The sequence below is a fragment of the Oncorhynchus masou genome, chromosome 12 (assembly GCF_036934945.1).
Source record: "Oncorhynchus masou masou isolate Uvic2021 chromosome 12, UVic_Omas_1.1, whole genome shotgun sequence".
Lineage (NCBI taxonomy): Eukaryota > Metazoa > Chordata > Actinopteri > Salmoniformes > Salmonidae > Oncorhynchus > Oncorhynchus masou.
In genome coordinates, this window is record NC_088223.1 from 38379478 (window position 1) to 38398216 (window position 18739).

General features: G+C 41.8%; 1 protein-coding gene across 1 annotated transcript; it reads left to right on the plus strand.

Annotated features, from left to right (window-relative positions):
• The first annotated feature begins 2644 nt into the window (after positions 1 to 2644).
• On the plus strand, positions 2645 to 17694 carry LOC135549314 (trichohyalin-like). The gene is made up of 5 exons (XM_064979321.1): positions 2645 to 2789; positions 3279 to 3352; positions 3935 to 4084; positions 6482 to 12516; positions 14302 to 17694. Exons 2-5 carry the CDS (start codon positions 3331 to 3333, stop codon positions 17692 to 17694), a joined length of 9600 nt encoding a protein of 3199 aa, XP_064835393.1. The 5' UTR covers positions 2645 to 2789; positions 3279 to 3330.
• Positions 17695 to 18739: the final 1045 nt, after the last annotated feature.

Here is an 18739-nt window from a genome sequence, read left to right on the forward strand (position 1 = left end):
AGCACGGCACCCACCCCAGCCTCGGACGCGTCCACCTCCACTATGAATGCTTGAGAGGGGTCCGGATGCGCCAACACGGGTGCATCCGTGAACAACGCCTTCAACTTGTTGAAAGCTCTGTCCGCCTCTGCTGACCACCGCAACCGCACAGGGCCACCCTTCAGCAGTGAGGTAATTGGAGCCGCTACCTGGCCAAAACCCCGGATAAACCTCCGGTAGTAGTTGGCAAAACCCAAAAACCGCTGCACATCTTTTACCGTGGACGGAGTCGGCCAATTACGCACGGCCTTACTGCGGTTACACTCCATCTCCACCCCCGAGGTGGAAATGCGATAACCCAGAAAGGAGACGGCTCATTTGGAGAACACACACTTCTCAGCCTTGACGTATAGGTCATGCTCCAGCAGTCTACCAAGCACCTTGCGTACCAGAGACACATGCACGGCGTGAATGGCTGAGTAGATCAGAATGTCATCGATATAAACAACCACTCCCACCTCATTTAATAGCGAGTCCGCGATCCATAAAGTTCCCAGCTGCGCCTGAATCGACTAGCGCCCTATGCTGGGAAGAGGGGAAAAATTTAAGAAAAAAATCAAGACAAACATGTGACCAACAGGGGGTTCTGGGTGAGTTTGGTGCTGACTCACCTGGGGTGATCGAGAAATGTTCCGCCTGCCATCTCGACTCCCAGACAGACCCCCCCAGCACCAATCGGCCGTGTGTCCTCTCCGACCACAGCTGGTGCAGAGGGAGCCTCCTCCTCCGGTACTCCTCGGCAAAGCCCCTCCCAACTCCATCGGAACGGGAGTGCAGGTGCTGGGTGGTGGAACACACAGGACGCTCTCCGAACGCCCGCGGGCAGCCAGCAGATTGTCCAGTCGGATGGACATGTCAATTAGCTCATCCAGGGAAACCGACACGCTAGGTCCCTGCGGACGTCCTCCCGGAGACTACACCGGTAGTGGTCGATAAGGGCCCTGTCGTTCCACCCAGATCCTGCTGCCAAGGTCCGGAACTCCAACGCGTAATCCTGGGCGCTCCTCTTCTCCTGCCGGAGATGGAATAGTCATTCTCCCGCCGCTCGGCCATCTGAAGGGTGATCAAACACGGCGCGGAAGCGGCGGGAAAACTCTGGGTAGTGCTCCCGCGCTGTCTGCGCTATTCCAGACTGCGTTCGCCCACTCCAGAGCACAACCCGTGAGGCAGGAGATGAGGACACTCACCCTCTCCGCTCTTGAGGGAGTGGGTCTGACGGTGGTCAGGTACAGTTCCAGCTGGAGTAAGAACCCCTGGCACCCAGCCGCCGCTCCATCATAGACCCTCGGGAGCGTAAGACGGAGGGTGCTGGAGTCGGGAGATGGGGAATCCTGAGGGGGGGGAGCCGAAGGTGGAGAGAGGAGACCGCTTCTCTCCCATCGGTCCATTCTCTCCATCACCAGATCCATAGCCGCTCCAATCCGATGGAGAACGGTGGTATGATGTAGAACCCTTTCCTCCATCGATGGGAGGGGAGTGGCTGTTGCTCCTGCTGACTCCATTCCTCAGGGTGCGGGATTCTGTAACGTTCTGAGTGTAGTGGGTGAGAAGTCAGTCGCAGGAAGCAGAGAGTTCAGGGGAGTGCTACTTTAATGCACAAAAAACGGCGAACATAAGCCAACCCCACGAAAACACAGGGCGTATAAACAAACAAACGCCCCAAACAGGGGGACATAAACTGTCCAGAAAAACCCACGAAATGGGAAAACACGAAACCCACAGACGTGCACACAAGTTACACAAAACAGAAGGTCACAATAATTAATCCCGCACAAGGAACCATGCGGGCCAGCTGACTAATAAAGCCTCACTAATATTATACCCAACTCAAAACAGGTGCACTCAATAAACACATAAGGAGGGGGAGTAAATAATCAGTGGCAGCTAGTAGGCCGGCGACGACGACCGCCGAGCGCCACCTGAACGGGAAGGGGAGCCACCTTCGGTCGGAGTCGTGACAGTCATGCAGAAAGTAGATGTCCTAACAGACTTGCCAAAACTATAGTTTGTTTAACAAGAAATTTGTGGAGTGGTTGAAAAACAAGTTTTAATGACTCCAGAAACCACATTTTTAAGCAAGTCAGCCATATCAGCTATGTTTTTTTAAATGGCAGTAACTTAGTCTGAATGAACTGTTTTGCTACCAGACAAGTCTCCGCTGATAACCAGGTGTAGCGGTGGTAACGATTCAGTCCCATGGTGCTGAAAAGAAAGACAGCTTTATGTATTGCCCTAACAGTTTCTGTGCACCGCAGTTCACCGTTATAGTGCAATTAATTTAACGTTTTTAGTGTTGTGTTGTGGCTTTGCTGGCATGCATCTAAAAAATAAATAATGAGATTGTCCCACCAAGATTTACATGCTAAAATCGTCACTGTTGTGTTCACATTATTATTTTGCAAGTTCTGGGTTGGGGACTTCGGGTTGTCTGGCACCATGCCAATCAAAGGGCAGAGATGGACCCCACCCTTATCAGAGAGGGCCAGACTAAGGGCAAGATGCGTATTAAGATATTTTACCACCCCTGCGTTGCCTTCCAACCAATCAAACGGAAGCTCACTTTCTGTTACATTTATCCACCTTCAAATTAAGTGGACACCAATGGTGTGGAAAGAGAAGATATAAAATGTTTATGAAACCTCTGCCTATTTGCTTTCTCTACTGATCTGGTATGACTGCAAAACCTACACCAACACCACATCGGACAAGTAAACGGAATAAATTCTACTCACAGATCTGCAACTACTAAGGTGAGTTGTTGTTTTAATTGACTCAGATAAGATACTATATACTTTATTGGTACATTCTAGATGGAAAAGTGTCTTCTGCTTTTCCCCCAACTCCTCTGATATGACATACTGTAGATTATCTACCAATACACCAATATGTTAAATATTATTTTCTATAAAAAATGTGTACTACAAAAAAAACTGAACCAAAACCTTATAGAGAAAATTCAGGGACATACAGTAGGGGGGACAGAAGTGAGAAAGTTGTTCTTTGAAAAAAAGAAACAGTCGAAAACGCAAGGTCTCTAAAGGTGTTATTTTTTGGCATATCAATATGTTTTGTAAATGTGAAATTTGAAACCTCATCTTGTCATGATATTTTTGTGTGAATCATACTTATGTCTATAGGAGTATAAATATTTGGGGTGTATGCACACGCGCGTGAGTCTGCCTGCATGCGTGTTCAAACTGAGTTTGATAACATAAAGCCACCTTATCCATTTCAACCAGGCCAGTGATCTCATGGACAGCAGCCCCCTAAGGAACATTGGAAGAGGCAAACATGGCAAAATCAAGAAACCACGGTACAATTTGCGTTCTGCAAAACAGTATATACCCTTTTGCTCTTCAGGATTGAGTTCTTATTATATATATATATATATATATATATATATATATATATATTTATATATATATATATATATATATATATATATATAAAATAATTCAGCCATCATTTTCTAGTGAGTAATAAATTATAGTATTATATTATTTTCAATGATTCAAAATTAAACTATAATTCTATTTTGTGACATCTTTCGATATGTGTTTGTGATTGACAGTTCACCCTTGGCATGTGTGTGCATTGAATCATATAATAATGACATCTAGAGCAAGTAAAAATGACTATTTATTCAGTTTGTACTTATCAGGAGTCGCCTGTAACTATATAAAATTGTATAGAATCTTACAAAAATCTTAACCAGTTATACTTCAAATAAAGCTACATGATAATGAATTAATTAATACATTCAGCAACTCATTGAAATTAATTTATTGAATCCTAGTGGGGGACTTCTTGGAGGAGTTCAGAGAGCAGATCATTGCGCAGGTGAGATTATCTGGGCCAATAGTAGACGCTGTAATCTCACAACATCTTATCCCAGAAGAGCTGGCACACAGCGTCCGTGCAGCCCAGACCACACAAGACCAGATGAGGGCTCTGTTTGAAGCCGTAGAGAGAGAGACACCACAAACCAAACTTGCATTCCATCTGATATTGAGACGGAAAGAGCCTGAACTCATGGACAAGCTAGGTAAGATTCATTCATATTTCTAATCTTCGGTCCACTTCATTATAAAATTGTTGGAACATTCTAGGCATGCTCTTCACCATAAATGTATCCTCCATAAAGTTGTTATTAAACGAACAAACAACACTGTATTTTTTTTAATGAAGATGAGCAAGATTTTGTTGACGGTGGTTTTTAAGTTAATTTCCTGCAATTCTAAACTTTTTATCATGAGGTGTAAAGAAAATATTGCTGTTTTAAAGAACGTTTCTAAAAATTCTGAAATGTTTATACAAATTTTATGCAATTCTACAAATTTTGCCATGGATCAGTGATCTTTTTGTTGTTGTTGCTGTTTTACAGCTAATCTCCTGCAATTCTACTCATTTTGCCATAGGGTGTAGAGAAATCTTTGGAAATTTAAACAGGGGTTGGAACCGGTTCAGGGAACAAAACCTAAAACCGGAAAATAGTAAACATTTTCGAGGAACGAAACAGAACCGGGCATGAAAGAGATCTCTAGTGTTCCGGAACAGAAACATTATTTTAAAAGCATAGGAACTGGTTAATAATGTTCCAAGCATTTTTTTTCAGTCCCTCAAAAAACTCAATCAAGGCACCTAAACAAGCACTCATTCTGTCACTCAGAAACGTATCCTTCCAGTTTCTGCCTACTCGTTTTCTAGGCTAGGATACTATAGTTATCACGTTTCACGTTGGATGTATTACCTACAAAAAGGTAAGACGTGTTTTAAATTCCAGCGTTGCTGGGAACACAAACCTGTTAGCTATCTAACATGGTCCAGGGCGTTGATCTAGCCTTAGCGTTGAGCCAACTCTCAGACGTTCAAAGTTCCTCCATATTAGCTGCTCCTCCGTAGGTATCTAGCTAGTATATAATTATATAATTCAGTGAAGTAATGATAGGCCTACTAATATCGTAAACACATTATAATGCACGTCAAATCATGATGCCCAGCGCTTCAAACCAAGCCTCAACCATTTCAGTTACATCTCGCGCCCTACGCTTGTCTGTCCATCAAGCATGTAAAGAACTACCTTGCCCGTCCATGGAAAGCTGCTCTATCTGCACTGATTGGTGGACTAATATAATGAGCTAAATGTAAAAACAATGTCAGTTTCACAAATACTGGTTCCTTGTCAGAATGAAACGATGTGGAAAATTATTTTGGTTCCAGCTCCTGGACAATTTCCTGCAATTCTACACATTTTTCCATGACTTATGCCATGTAATATTATATCTGAATTGGAGTGACTAACACAATCAATGACCCCCTGGAGGTCAGGGTCCTTGGTCACCTGCCCTGCGTGCCTGGTCAGTATTTGGCCATGATTACTAGAAGTTTCGATAGCTGGCTCGACTAAATTAGGAATTCAAAAATTGTTAGCAGACATGGCTAATTGAGTCAGTGACTGATATAACAAGAGAAAAACTTCTCATGACCAATGTGCCTCACCCTAATAATTTGGACTATTTTCCCCTCTTAATTTCACCTACTGTTCTGACTTGGTGGTGCACGTGTAGTCTAGAACCACTTTTAGAGAAATGTAATCATCGAATATTTTAAGAGCTTTCATTGTCTTCTTATATACACCCTTTATTAATCGGCAGGGTAGCCTAGTGGTTAGAGTGTTGGACTAGTAACCAAAAGGTTGCAAGTTCAAATCCCTGAGCTGACAAGGTACAAATCTGCCGTTCTGAACAGGCAGTTAACCCACTGTTCCTAGGCCGTCATTGAAAATAAGAATTTGTTCTTAACTGACTTGCCTAGTTAAATAAAGGTTAAATATATATATTTTAAATAAATCCTGCGCTTCTGACTTGGTGTACAGGGAGAATACTATAAGACCGGCCCATGTTCTGAATTCTGTCACTGTACATTTCAAAAGTGCTGAACAAATACTTATATTGACTACATCCGTCCTAGCTCGCTTGTGAATGTCTTAATCGATATTGCAGATTGCCTCTTATCCACTTGCCGTCCCTTTATGCCACAGTTTGTACATCTCAATTGTCAGTAGAAACAACATTTGTTTAAAAAAGTCAGCCATATCAGATATGTTTTTTTTAAGGCAGTAAATGAGGCTGAATGAACTGTTTCGCTGCCAGAAAAGGCTTGGCTGGTGAAGCAGTGGTAAGGTATTGGGACTCCTGTTGAGGCTCTGCGGTTGGGACAGCTTAAGGTCCTAACAGTTTGTGGACACCGTTTGTCACCGTTATAGTAGAATGAATGTATTGTTTAGTGTTGTGTTCTGCATGTAACACCTTTAAGAAAGGCTGCTTTAAAGTATGGCCAGGTGTTCTTTATCTGAGAAAGTGCTCACCTCTTTATAAATGCTATGCTCACTGGTTTGCTTTTGAGAAAACTCTGATGTATTGCTCTTCCTCACCCACAACAGAGCAGAGACAACGAAACAGTAAGATGACACAGACAGGATTGGATCAAAGGTATGGAGATACCACAACATTAGAGGATAAGACAACACCAAAACTTGGCATACAGACAAAAAAGGAATCTCTTAAGAGACGAAGACAAGAAACAATGCAAGCAATTGAGGAGATTGAAAAACTTTGGGAGGGGTCAAGAAGGGAGAGAAATGAAACTAACTACATGAAAGCAAAGATTAAGCAACAACAAGAGGAAATAGAAAGGCTAATGGCTGAGAAACAAGAGCAAAACACAAAGATGGAGATGATGAGGATGGAGATCCAGAATGTGAATGAAAAACTGAAACAGAACATGGAGGAAATTAATGTAGAGAAAGACAGAATACGACAAATGTGGGCTGATATCCAAACAGAGAAAGACATTCTGGAGAGAAGACACAATGAGACCATTAACGAGAGACACAGTTTGGAATTGATCAAGTATGAGACATTGAGAGCAAAAGAGGAGATGGAGCACTGCAAGGAAACAACAAAACAAGAGCAGGAGAAAATGGAACAGATTAAGGCTGACATTCAGGGGCAGATAGAGGACATGGAAATAAGAATTGCAGAAACCAATCAAGTAAAAGAAAAAATGGAAGCGATGAAGGCCGATGTACACAGGGAGCAAGGTCAGCTGGAAACAAAAAGAGATGACATTAAAAGACAAAAAGAACAGTTTGAGCAGATTAAATGTGAGATAAACAAAGTAAAGGAAGAGATGGATCGAAGGTGGTATGAAACGGAGAAAGAAGAACTTGAGCAGAGAGTTAGGATCCAGCAAGAGAAAGAGGAACTTGACAATGTAAAAGCTGAGCTGCAGAGAGCTAAAGAGGAGGTTGATCAAAACAGGGAGAAGACGAAGCAAGAGAAGGACCTGGTCAACAAAATGAAAGCAGAGATTCTTCTAGAAAAGGATGCACTTGAGAAGGACAAACAAGAAACATTACGAAAACAAAAGGAGCTGGAGCAGATCAAGTATGCGATTCAAATGGACAAAGAGGAGATTGAGCAAAACAGAGAGGAAGCAAAGCGAGAGAATGATAGGATGGAACAGAGGGAAGCTGAACTGCAGAGACAAGTGGAAAAGATTGAGAGAAGCATTGAGGAGACAAAGCAAGAAAATGACAGAATGGAAAACGTAAAAGCAGAGGTACAGAGAACGAAAGAAGTACTGGAGAAACAAAAAGATGACACCAGGCGAGTGAAGGAGGAAATGGAGAAAAGAAGGTATGAGACTGTCAAGGAGGAGCTGGAGCAGAGAGCTGAAATACAGAGACAGAGAGAAGAAGTGGAAATGCTCAAGTATGAAATGCAGAAAGCCAAGGACGTTGAAAAAACACGAGGAAACCGAGAGAGAGAGGAAGCCAAAAAGTGGAGTGAAGAAGTAAAGCGAGAGAGAGATGGGATCAAACAATTGAGAGCTGAGGTTCAGAAGGAAAAAGACAACGTGGAGAGGAAAAAGCAAGAGACAATGAGAGAGAGACAAGAATTGGAGAGGATTCATTTTGAAACGCTGAGAATGAAAGAGGAGAATGAGCAAAGCAGGGAGATCACAAGAAGAGAAAAGGAGCAAATGGAGCAGATGAAAGTTACTATACAGAGACAGATAGAAGATATAGAAGAGAAAGTTACAGAGACAAAACAAGCAAAAGACAAAATGGAAGAAATGAAAGCAGAGATACAGAGACAACGTGAAGATTTGGAGAGTCGAAGGGAAAAGACAGAGAAAGAGAAGGAGCATTATGAAGAGGTTAAGTGTGAGATAATTCAATTGAAAGAGGAAATGGAAAGGAAATGGTGTGAAACAGAGAAAGACGAGGTGGAACAGAGAGCAAGAGCGCAGCAAGAGATGGAAACACTTGAAAGGTTGAAGGAGGAAAAACAGAAAGTACGAGAGGAAATAGAAAGAAACAAGGTGGAAACGCAACGAGAAAGAGAGAACCTAGAAAAAATTAAAGCCCGTGTGAAAGACGAGAAGAACATTGCAGAGAAAATATCAGAAGAGGCCAAACTGAAGAATGAGGACTTAATGGAAATGGAGCGTAACCTTCAGGAAGAAAGGGAAGAGATCGAGAGGAGCAAGCAAGTCACAAAGCAAGAGAAAGAAGAGATCGTAGAGATGAAGGCTGAACTCCAAAGACAGATGACAGAAATAGAGAACCGTGTGAAGGAGACAAACAGAGCAAAATATGAGGTGGATCAGGCAAAGCTGGTTGTACAAAAAGTGGAGTCCCAGCTGAAAAAGCAAAGAGACAAGGCTGGAAGAGTAAAAGATGAAATTGAGAAACAGAGATATGAAGCAGTGAAAGAAGAGCTTGAGCAACGAGCTGAAATCCAACGAGAAAGAGAAATGTTGGAGAAAGTAAGAGACGAGATACGGAGAGCCGAAGAAGACTCCGAAGAAACACAGCTTCAGAGCAAAAGAGGGGACTTACAAAAGAAGATGGATGAAACAAAGCAAGAGAGGGAGATGCTTGAGCAAATTAAAACGGAGGTTTTGTCAGAAAGGGCCATGTTGAAAAGGCAAATCCATGAAACCGCAAGAGAAAGAGAGGACTTGGAATTGCTTCGGTGTGAGACCCTGAAGAAAAAGCTGGAGCTTGAGAAAAAGCAGGAGGAAGCTGTCAAGGAAGAGCTTGAACTGAGAGCTGAAATGCAGAGAGATAGAGAGGAGATAGAGAGAACCAAGAAGAACATAGAGAGGGAGTTAAAACAAGGCAGGGATGCCACAAGTCTAGAGAGAGGCAATGTGGAACGGATGAAGGTTGAAGTACAGAACCAGCATGAGGAAATGACTAGATCCATTGAGAGGACAAGGCAAGCCAGAGACGTGATGGAACAGATGAAGGATGAAATTCAGAGAGAAAAACAACTTTTGGAGAGAATAAGGGAAGAAACAATAAGAGAGAAAGAACCCTATGAAATGGTCAAGGATGAGCTAAACAGAGTAAAAGAAGAGATGGAAAAACTCTGGGACGAGGTACAGAGGGACGAACAGGAAGAGAGAGCCAAACTGCATCGAGAAAATGTGGAGCTGAATAAGAGAATGGAGGAAATTAAGACAGAGATTAACCAGATAGAAACAATTAAATTTGACCTAGAGAGACAGAGAGATGAGATTGAAGCAAGGATGGAGAAGACAAAGAGAGAGATGGACAAGCTGGAACAAACGAAGGCTGAAATACAAAGACAGAAAGAGGACATTGAAAACAAGATGACAGAAACAAAGAGTGAGAAAGAGGAGATGGAAAGGATCAAATCTGAGATACAGAAGCAGAAAGAGGAAATTGAAAACAAAATGCAACAAACAGAGACAGAAATGGATGAGCTGAAAAGTGTGAGGGAAGATATTCAGAGACAGAGACAAGAGGTCGAGAACATGATGCAGAAGGCCAAGAGAGAGATTGGAGAGATGGAACTAGTGAAGACTGAGATGCAAAGGAAGAAAAAGGACCTTGAACAGATGATGAGAAAGACTAAGAGAAAAAAGGAAGAAATGGAAAAGATGAAGGATGAAATAGAGAGAGCGGAACAAGAGATGGAACAAAGAAGGGAAGAGACCAAAAGGGAGAGAGATGCAATTGAACAGGCGAAAGCTGAAATAGAAAGAGCAAAAGAGGAACTGGAGATTCGTCTGGAAGAGGGCTTTAGAGATATTGATGAGAAGGAACAGATGAACGCTGAGATACAGAGATTAATCCAAGAGGTAGAGCGAACCAGAGAAATGGTACGACAAACAAAAGTGGCAATGGAAAACAGGATGGAAGAAAGCAATATGGAGATGGGTGACAAAGACAGAGTGAATGCTGTAATCCAGAGGTTGATTCTAGAGGTGGAACAAACCAGAGAGGTGTTAAGAAGGGTGAAAGAAGAAATGGAACTGAGCAAGGGGGAGTTAAAAGGGGAAAAGGACAAAATCAGACTGATGAAGACGGAGACACACAAAAGAAAAAAAGAGCTGGAGCAAAGGATGGAGAAGATCATGCGAGAGAGGGATGAGTTAGAACTGGTGAAGTCAAAGATACAGAGACAACGGGAAGAGCTGAAACAGAAGATGGAAGATGGAAAGACTGAGAGTGAAAAGATGGAACAGATGAAAGATGAAATTGAGAAACAGAGATATGAACAACGAGCTGAAATCCAAAGAGAAAGAGAAATGTTGGAGAAAGTAGGAGACGAGATACGGAGAGCCGAAGACGATTCCGAAGAAATACAGTTTCAGAGCGAAAAAGGGGACTTACAAAAGAAGATGGATGAAACAAAGCAAGAGAGGGAGATGCTTGAGCAAATTAAAACGGAGGTTTTGTCAGAAAGGGCCATGTTGAAAAGACAAATCCATGAAACCGCAAGAGAAAGAGAGGACTTGGAATTGCTTCGGTGTGAGACCCTGAAGAAAAAGCTGGAGCTTGAGAAAAAGCAGGAGGAAGCTGTCAAGGAAGAGCTTGAACTGAGAGCTGAAATGCAGAGAGATAGAGAGGAGATAGAGAGAACCAAGAAGAACATAGAGAGGGAGTTAAAACAAGGCAGGGATGCCACAAGTCTAGAGAGAGGCGAAGTGGAACGGATGAAGGTTGAAGTACAGAACCAGCATGAGGAAATGACTAGATCCATTGAGAGGACAAGGCAAGCCAGAGACGTGATGGAACAGATGAAGGATGAAATTCAGAGAGAAAAACAACTTTTGGAGAGAATAAGGGAAGAAACAATAAGAGAGAAAGAACCCTATGAAACGGTCAAGGATGAGCTAAACAGAGTAAAAGAAGAGATGGAAAAACTCTGGGACGAGGTACAGAGGGACGAACAGGAAGAGAGAGCCAAACTGCATCGGGAAAATGTGGAGCTGAATAAGAGAATGGAGGAAATTAAGACAGAGATTAACCAGATAGAAACAATTAAATTTGACCTAGAGAGACAGAGAGATGAGATTGAAGCAAGGATGGAGAAGACAAAGAGAGAGATGGACAAGCTGGAACAAACGAAGGCTGAAATACAAAGACAGAAAGAGGACATTGAAAACAAGATGACAGAAACAAAGAGTGAGAAAGAGGAGATGGAAAGGATCAAATCTGAGATACAGAAGCAGAAAGAGGAAATTGAAAACAAAATGCAACAAACAGAGACAGAAATGGATGAGCTGAAAAGTGTGAGGGAAGATATTCAGAGGCAGAGACAAGAGGTCGAGAACATGATGCAGAAGGCCAAGAGAGAGATTGGAGAGATGGAACTAGTGAAGACTGAGATGCAAAGGAAGAAAAAGGACCTTGAACAGATGATGAGAAAGACTAAGAGAAAAAAGGAAGAAATGGAAAAGATGAAGGATGAAATAGAGAGAGCGGAACAAGAGATGGAACAAAGAAGGGAAGAGACCAAAAGGGAGAGAGATGCAATTGAACAGGCGAAAGCTGAAATAGAAAGAGCAAAAGAGGAACTGGAGATTCGTCTGGAAGAGGGCTTTAGAGATATTGATGAGAAGGAACAGATGAACGCTGAGATACAGAGATTAATCCAAGAGGTAGAGCGAACCAGAGAAATGGTACGACAAACAAAAGTGGCAATGGAAAACAGGATGGAAGAAAGCAATATGGAGATGGGTGACAAAGACAGAGTGAATGCTGTAATCCAGAGGTTGATTCTAGAGGTGGAACAAACCAGAGAGGTGTTAAGAAGGGTGAAAGAAGAAATGGAACTGAGCAAGGGGGAGTTAAAAGGGGAAAAGGACAAAATCAGACTGATGAAGACGGAGACACACAAAAGAAAAAAAGAGCTGGAGCAAAGGATGGAGAAGATCATGCGAGAGAGGGATGAGTTAGAACTGGTGAAGTCAAAGATACAGAGACAACGGGAAGAGCTGAAACAGAAGATGGAAGATGGAAAGACTGAGAGTGAAAAGATGGAACAGATGAAAGATGAAATACAGAGAGCAGTTGCAGTGATAGACCTGGCAAGGGAGGAGATACAAAGGGAAAAAAGGAAGATTAAAGAGGACAATGCAAGGAAAGAGAAGGTATGTGCCGAATTATTGTGTTACATATTTTTTACAAGATTTCTAGGGCCAACATCCCAAAGTTTGGTTGTCAAATTTGTTGTGGAAAAGTCTCTGATTCACACACAAAAATCTCTGATTCATTCACAAAAAATGCAGGCCTGCTAATTACAGTCCAACCTCAAAATAAATCAGAACTGGAATTGAAGTAAACAGAAACTTGTCATTTCTTTAGAATGCATTCAATGAAATATACTGGAAAAAAAATATGAACGTGAAGTGTTGAAAAAAAAACATATTTCTCTCAAATGTTGTTTACATCCCTGTTTGTGAGCATTTATCTTTTGCGAAGTTAATCCAAGAAGTTGATTAAACCGCATGATAATTACATAGGTGCACCTTGTGCTTGGGACAATAAAAGGCCACTCTAAAATGTGCAATTTTGTCACACAAGACAATGCCACAGATGTCTCAGGATTTGAGGGAGCATGCAATTGGCATGCTCACTGCACGAGTGTCCATCAGAGTTGTTGCCAGATAATTGAATGTTAATATCTCATAAGCTGCATCCAACGTCATTTTAGAGAATTTGGCAGTACATCCAACCGGCCTCACAACCGCAGACCACGTGTAACCACGCCACCACGTGTAATCTGGCTATTCACCTGCGGGTTGGTCGGACAGCCATCCGGACAGCTGATGAAATTGTGGGTTTGCACAACCGAAGAATTTCTGCCTAAATTGTCAGAAACCGCGTCAGGGAAGCTAATCTGCGTGCTCGTCATCCTCTCCAGGGTCTTGACTTGACTGCAATTTGGCGTCATAACCAACTTCAGTGTGCAAAGGCTCACTGTTGATGGACACTGGAACGCTGGAGAAGTGTGCTCTTTACGGATTAATCCCAGTTTCAACTGTACCGGGCAGATGGCAGATGGCGTTGTGTGGGTGAGCGGTTTGCTGAGGTCAATGTTGTTGAACAAAGTGGTCCATGGTGGCGATGGGGTTATGGTATGGGCAGGCAAACACATTTGCATTTTATCGATGGCAATTTGAATGCACAGAGATACCGTGCCAAAATCCTGAGGCCCATTGTCATGCCATTCATCCGCCACCATCACCTCATGTTTCAGCATGATAATGCACGGCCCAATGTTGCAAGAATCTGTAAAAACAAATCCTGGAAGTTGAAAATGTCCCAGTTCTTCCATGGCCTGCATACTCACAAAATATGTCGCCCATTGAAACATGTTTGGGATGCTCTGGATCGACGTGTACGACAGCGTTTTCCAGTTTATGCTAATATCCAGAAACTTTGCACAGCCATTAAATAGGAGCGGGACAACATTCCACAGGCCACAATCAACAGCCTGATCAATTCAATGTGAAGGAGATGTGTCGTGCTGCATGAGGCAAATCGTGGTCACTCCAGATACTGCCTGGTTTTCTGATCCACACCCCTACTTTTTTAAGGTATCTTTGACCAACAGATGCAAATCTGTATTCCCAGTCATGTGAAATCCATAGATTAGGACCCAATGAATTGATTTAAATTGACTAATTTCCTAATAGGAACTGAACTGAAATTGTTGCATGTTGCTTTTATATTTTTGTTCAATGTATATTTCAAAATGAATCAGAGAAGTAACTATAAGTAACTATGTATATGGGGCTCTCCATCCTCATTACCGTTATCCACAGGGTGAATGTCAAACTGTGAAATTGATTCATTAAGACATAATGTGGTTTCTATGTAAAGTGCCCAAAAGGCAAGTTTCTATGCTCAAATCAATTTTCTGCTTTGGAAAGGATATGATGGAGTCTATGAAAGCTGAGCTTGACAGACAGAAAGAGGGAAAAAACGGAAGGAAAAAGGAAATGCCAATGATGAAGACCACGGTCCAGAGGCCACAGGATGAAACAGAGAAGACCTACCTTGGAGATACGACAACTGAGATACCATTTGAGTCACAAGAGCTAAGAACCGCCATTGAAAAAGAAAGAAGAGACTTGGAACGCAGAGAGAAAATGATTATGAGAGAGAAGTATGACCTGGAAAAGTCAAAAGCCGAATTTGAGAAGGAAAAGGCGGAGATGGAGAACATGATCACAAAACAACGAGAGGAGGGCAGACAAATTATTGAGGACATAGAAAAGAAAAAAGAAAATCTCGAGCAAATGGATGCAGAGATGCAAAGGAAAAGACAGGTCATCGTAAGGGAAATGCAATATAAAACACAAAAGATGCAGGATTTAAAAAAAGCTAAAGATAAATTTAAACAAACGCAAGTTAAATTTAGCAAAGAGAAAATTGAAATGGGAAACATCAAAAAGGCTACCGTGGCAGAAAGAAATAAACTAGCAGTAGAGCAAGCTTACATAGAGAAACGTAAGGAGGAGATGGAAGCCATCCTGGAAATGACAAAGAAGGAGAATGAAGATCTGCTGAACTTAAAAGCTCAAATAGAGGGATGGAAAGAAGACAAAGACGAACAGGGTGAACGCCTGAACAGGGAAAGAAAGGAACTTGAATATCTGAAAAGTAAGATGCAAAAAGAAAAAGAGGATACGATAAGAAACAGGAACATTTCGGAAAAAGAGAAAAAGGACTTGGAGCTGATGAGATCTGAAACGCAGAAAGAAAAGGGGAAGATGGAACAAGAGAAGCTTAAGGTACAAGTTGAGAGAGAAAAGCTTGAACAAATGAAACTGGAGTTACAGAGAAAGTCCAACGACCTAGATATGATCACAGAAGACACAAAGAGGGAGAAAGTCAGTGCATCACACATTCCTGTCCAAATACAACAACAAAAGAACCAAATTGATTGTTTTGTGGAAGAGACAAAGAGGAGTAAAATCGAAGAAGAATTGATGAGCGCTGAAATAAAAAGACAGAAAGAGGAGATAGACAGCAAACAAGACATTCTATCAAAGGAGAGAGAAGATCTGAATAAACTCAGAACAGAGGTAAACAATCAGAGAGAAGAGATTGAAAATATCACGCAAGAGCAAATTAAAGAAACATTTCTAATTAATCAGACAAAGACAGAGATGGAAAAAGAGAGATGTGAGATGGACAGAAAAAAGAAAATGATAGAGCAGAATATGGATGAGCTAGAGCAGAGAAAGTGTGAGATGAGAAAAGTAGAAAACATAATTATCGAACTGAGAAAAGAAGAAGAGAGTATAACGAATGAGATGAACAGGATGAGAAAGAACACAGAGCAGAAAAGTTTTGAAATGCAGAGACGGTCTGAAGACATGAATCAGCAAATGGATGAGACAAGACGGGAGAGGGGGAATGTTGAAGAACTGGATATCCAAATTCAAAAACAAAGAGAAGAAGTGGTGGGTTTTATAGAAAAGAACAAACAAAAGCAGAACGAACTGGAACTCATGAATGACAAGATTGAAAGAGAGAAACAAGACATAGAAGAAAGTCGGGATGTGCTAACAAAGGAGAGAGAGGAGCTGGAACAAATGAGGAGTGAGATACAGCAACAGAGAGAGGAGACAGAATCTCACATGGAAGACCAAAGGAAAGAGAAAGAACATTTGGAACAAATGAAGACGGACATGAAAAAACAGTTGCTAGAGGTGGATAATGACAAGGAAATGATAGAAAGCACAATGGGTGTACTGAGAGTGAAAGAGGCAGAAATGGTGAGAGAAAAAGACAACATGGATAACAGGATGGCAAGATTCAAAGAGGAAGAGGATAGAATGCGTGAAGAAATCGGAAGGAAGATGGACATCTTAAAGCAGGAAAGTTGTGAAATCAAAAGACTTAGAGATGAAATTGACAGTGAAAAGGACCAGCTGAATGCAAAATTGCTTGAGTTGGAAAAAATGCGTGAAGAACTAGATAGAGAGAAGAAGGAAGTGAAAGACAGGAAGGATGAAACACTGAAAGAAAAAGATCAGTTGGAAGAGAGGGCAGGTAAGATAAACAAGGAGAAAGAGGAATTGGATATCAGTCTTGAACTGATGAAAAGACAAAGGGAAGACTTGACAAGCTTGAAGGCTGAAGCAGAAGCACAGACCGAGCCTATGGAAATAGACTGGAAGGAAAAGCTCACGAGGCAAAGACAACAACTTGAAGATGTAAAGGAGGAGATACAGAAGGAAAAAGAAGCCTTTGAGAGAAAGAAGGGATTGACCATGAAAGAAAGAGATGAGTTTGATCTGATGAAGTCTGAAACCCAGGGGCAATTGGAGGAAATAGAACAAAACAAACAAGACATTCGTGTGGAGAAGGAAAAGCTGGATCAGATCAAAGCTGAGTTAGAAAGACGGTCTGAAGACATAAATCAGATCATGGATGAGACAAGACGGGAGAGGGGGAAGGTTGAAGAACTGGCTATCCAAACTCAAAAACAAAGAGAAGAAATGGTGGGTTTTATGGAAAAGAACAAACAAAAGCAGAACGAACTGGAACTCATGAATGACAAGATTGAAAGAGAGAAACAAGACATCGAAGAAAATTGGGATGTGCTAACAAAGGAGAGAGAGGAGCTGGAACAAATGAGGAGTGAGATACAGCAACAGAGAGAGGAGACAGAATCTCACATGGAAGACCAAAGGAAAGAGAAAGAACATTTGGAACAAATGACAAAGGACATGAAAAAACAGTTGCTAGAGGTAGATAATGACAAGGAAATGATAGAGAGCACAATGGGTGAACTGAGAGTGAAAGAGGCAGAAATGGTGAGAGTAAAAGACAACATGGATAACAGGATGGTAAGGTTCAAAGAGAAAGAGGATAGAATGCGTGAAGAAATCGGAAGGAAGATGGACATCTTAAAGCAGGAAAGTTGTGAAATCAAAAGACTTAGAGATGAAATTGACAGTGAAAAGGACCAGCTGAATGCAAAATTGCTTGAGTTGGAAAAAATGCGTGAAGAACTAGATAGAGAGAAGAAGGAAGTGAAAGACAGGAAGGATGAAACACTGAAAGAGAAAGATCAGTTGGAAGAGAGGGCAGGTAAGATAAATAAGGAGAAAGAGGAATTGGATATCAGTCTTGAACTGATGAAAAGACAAAGGGAAGACTTGACAAGCTTGAAGGCTGAAGCAGAAGCACAGACCGAGCCTATGGAAATAGACTGGAAGGAAAAGCTCACGAGGGAAAGACAACAACTTGAAGATGTAAAGGAGGAGATACAGAAGGAAAAAAAGCCTTTGAGAGAAAGAAGGAATTGACCATGAAAGAAAGAGATGAGTTTGATCTGATGAAGTCTGAAACCCAGGGACAATTGGAGGAAATAGAACAAAACAAACAAGACATTCGTGTGGAGAAGGAAAAGCTGGATCAGATCAAAGCTGAGTTAGAAAGACGGTCTGAAGACGTAAATCAGATCATGGATGAGACAAGACGGGAGAGGGGGATGGTTGAAGAACTGGCTATCCAAACTCAAAAACAAAGAGAAGAAATGGTGGGTTTTATGGAAAAGAGCAAACAAACGCAGAACGAACTGGAACTCATGAATGACAAGATTGAAAGAGAGAAACAAGACATCGAAGAAAGTCGGGATTTGCTAACAAAGGAGAGAGAGGAGCTGGAACAAATGAGGAGTGAGATACAGCAACAGAGAGAGGAGACAGAATCTCACATGGAAGACCAAAGGAAAGAGAAAGAACATTTGGAACAAATGACAACGGACATGAAAAAACAGTTGCTAGAGGTGGATAATGACAAGGAAATGATAGAGAGCACAATGGGTGAACTGAGAGTGAAAGAGGCAGAAATGGTGAGAGTAAAAGACAACATGGATAACAGGATGGTAAGGTTCAAAGAGGAAGAGGATAGAATGCATGAAGAAATCGGAAGGAAGATGGACATCTTAAAGCAGGAAAGTTGTGAAATCAAAAGACTTAGAGATGAAATTGACAGTGAAAAGGACCAGCTGAATGCAAAATTGCTTGAGTTGGAAAAAATGCGTGAAGAACTAGATAGAGAGAAGAAGGAAGTGAAAGACAGGAAGGATGAAACACTGAAAGAGAAAGATCAGTTGGAAGAGAGGGCAGGTAAGATAAATAAGGAGAAAGAGGAATTGGATATCAGTCTTGAACTGATGAAAAGACAAAGGGAAGACTTGACAAGCTTGAAGGCTGAAGCAGAAGCACAGACCGAGCCTATGGAAATAGATTGGAAGGAAAAGCTCACGAGGAAAGACAACAACTTGAAGATGTAAAGGAGGAGATACAGAAGGAAAAAGAAGCCTTTGAGAGAAAGAAGGAATTGACC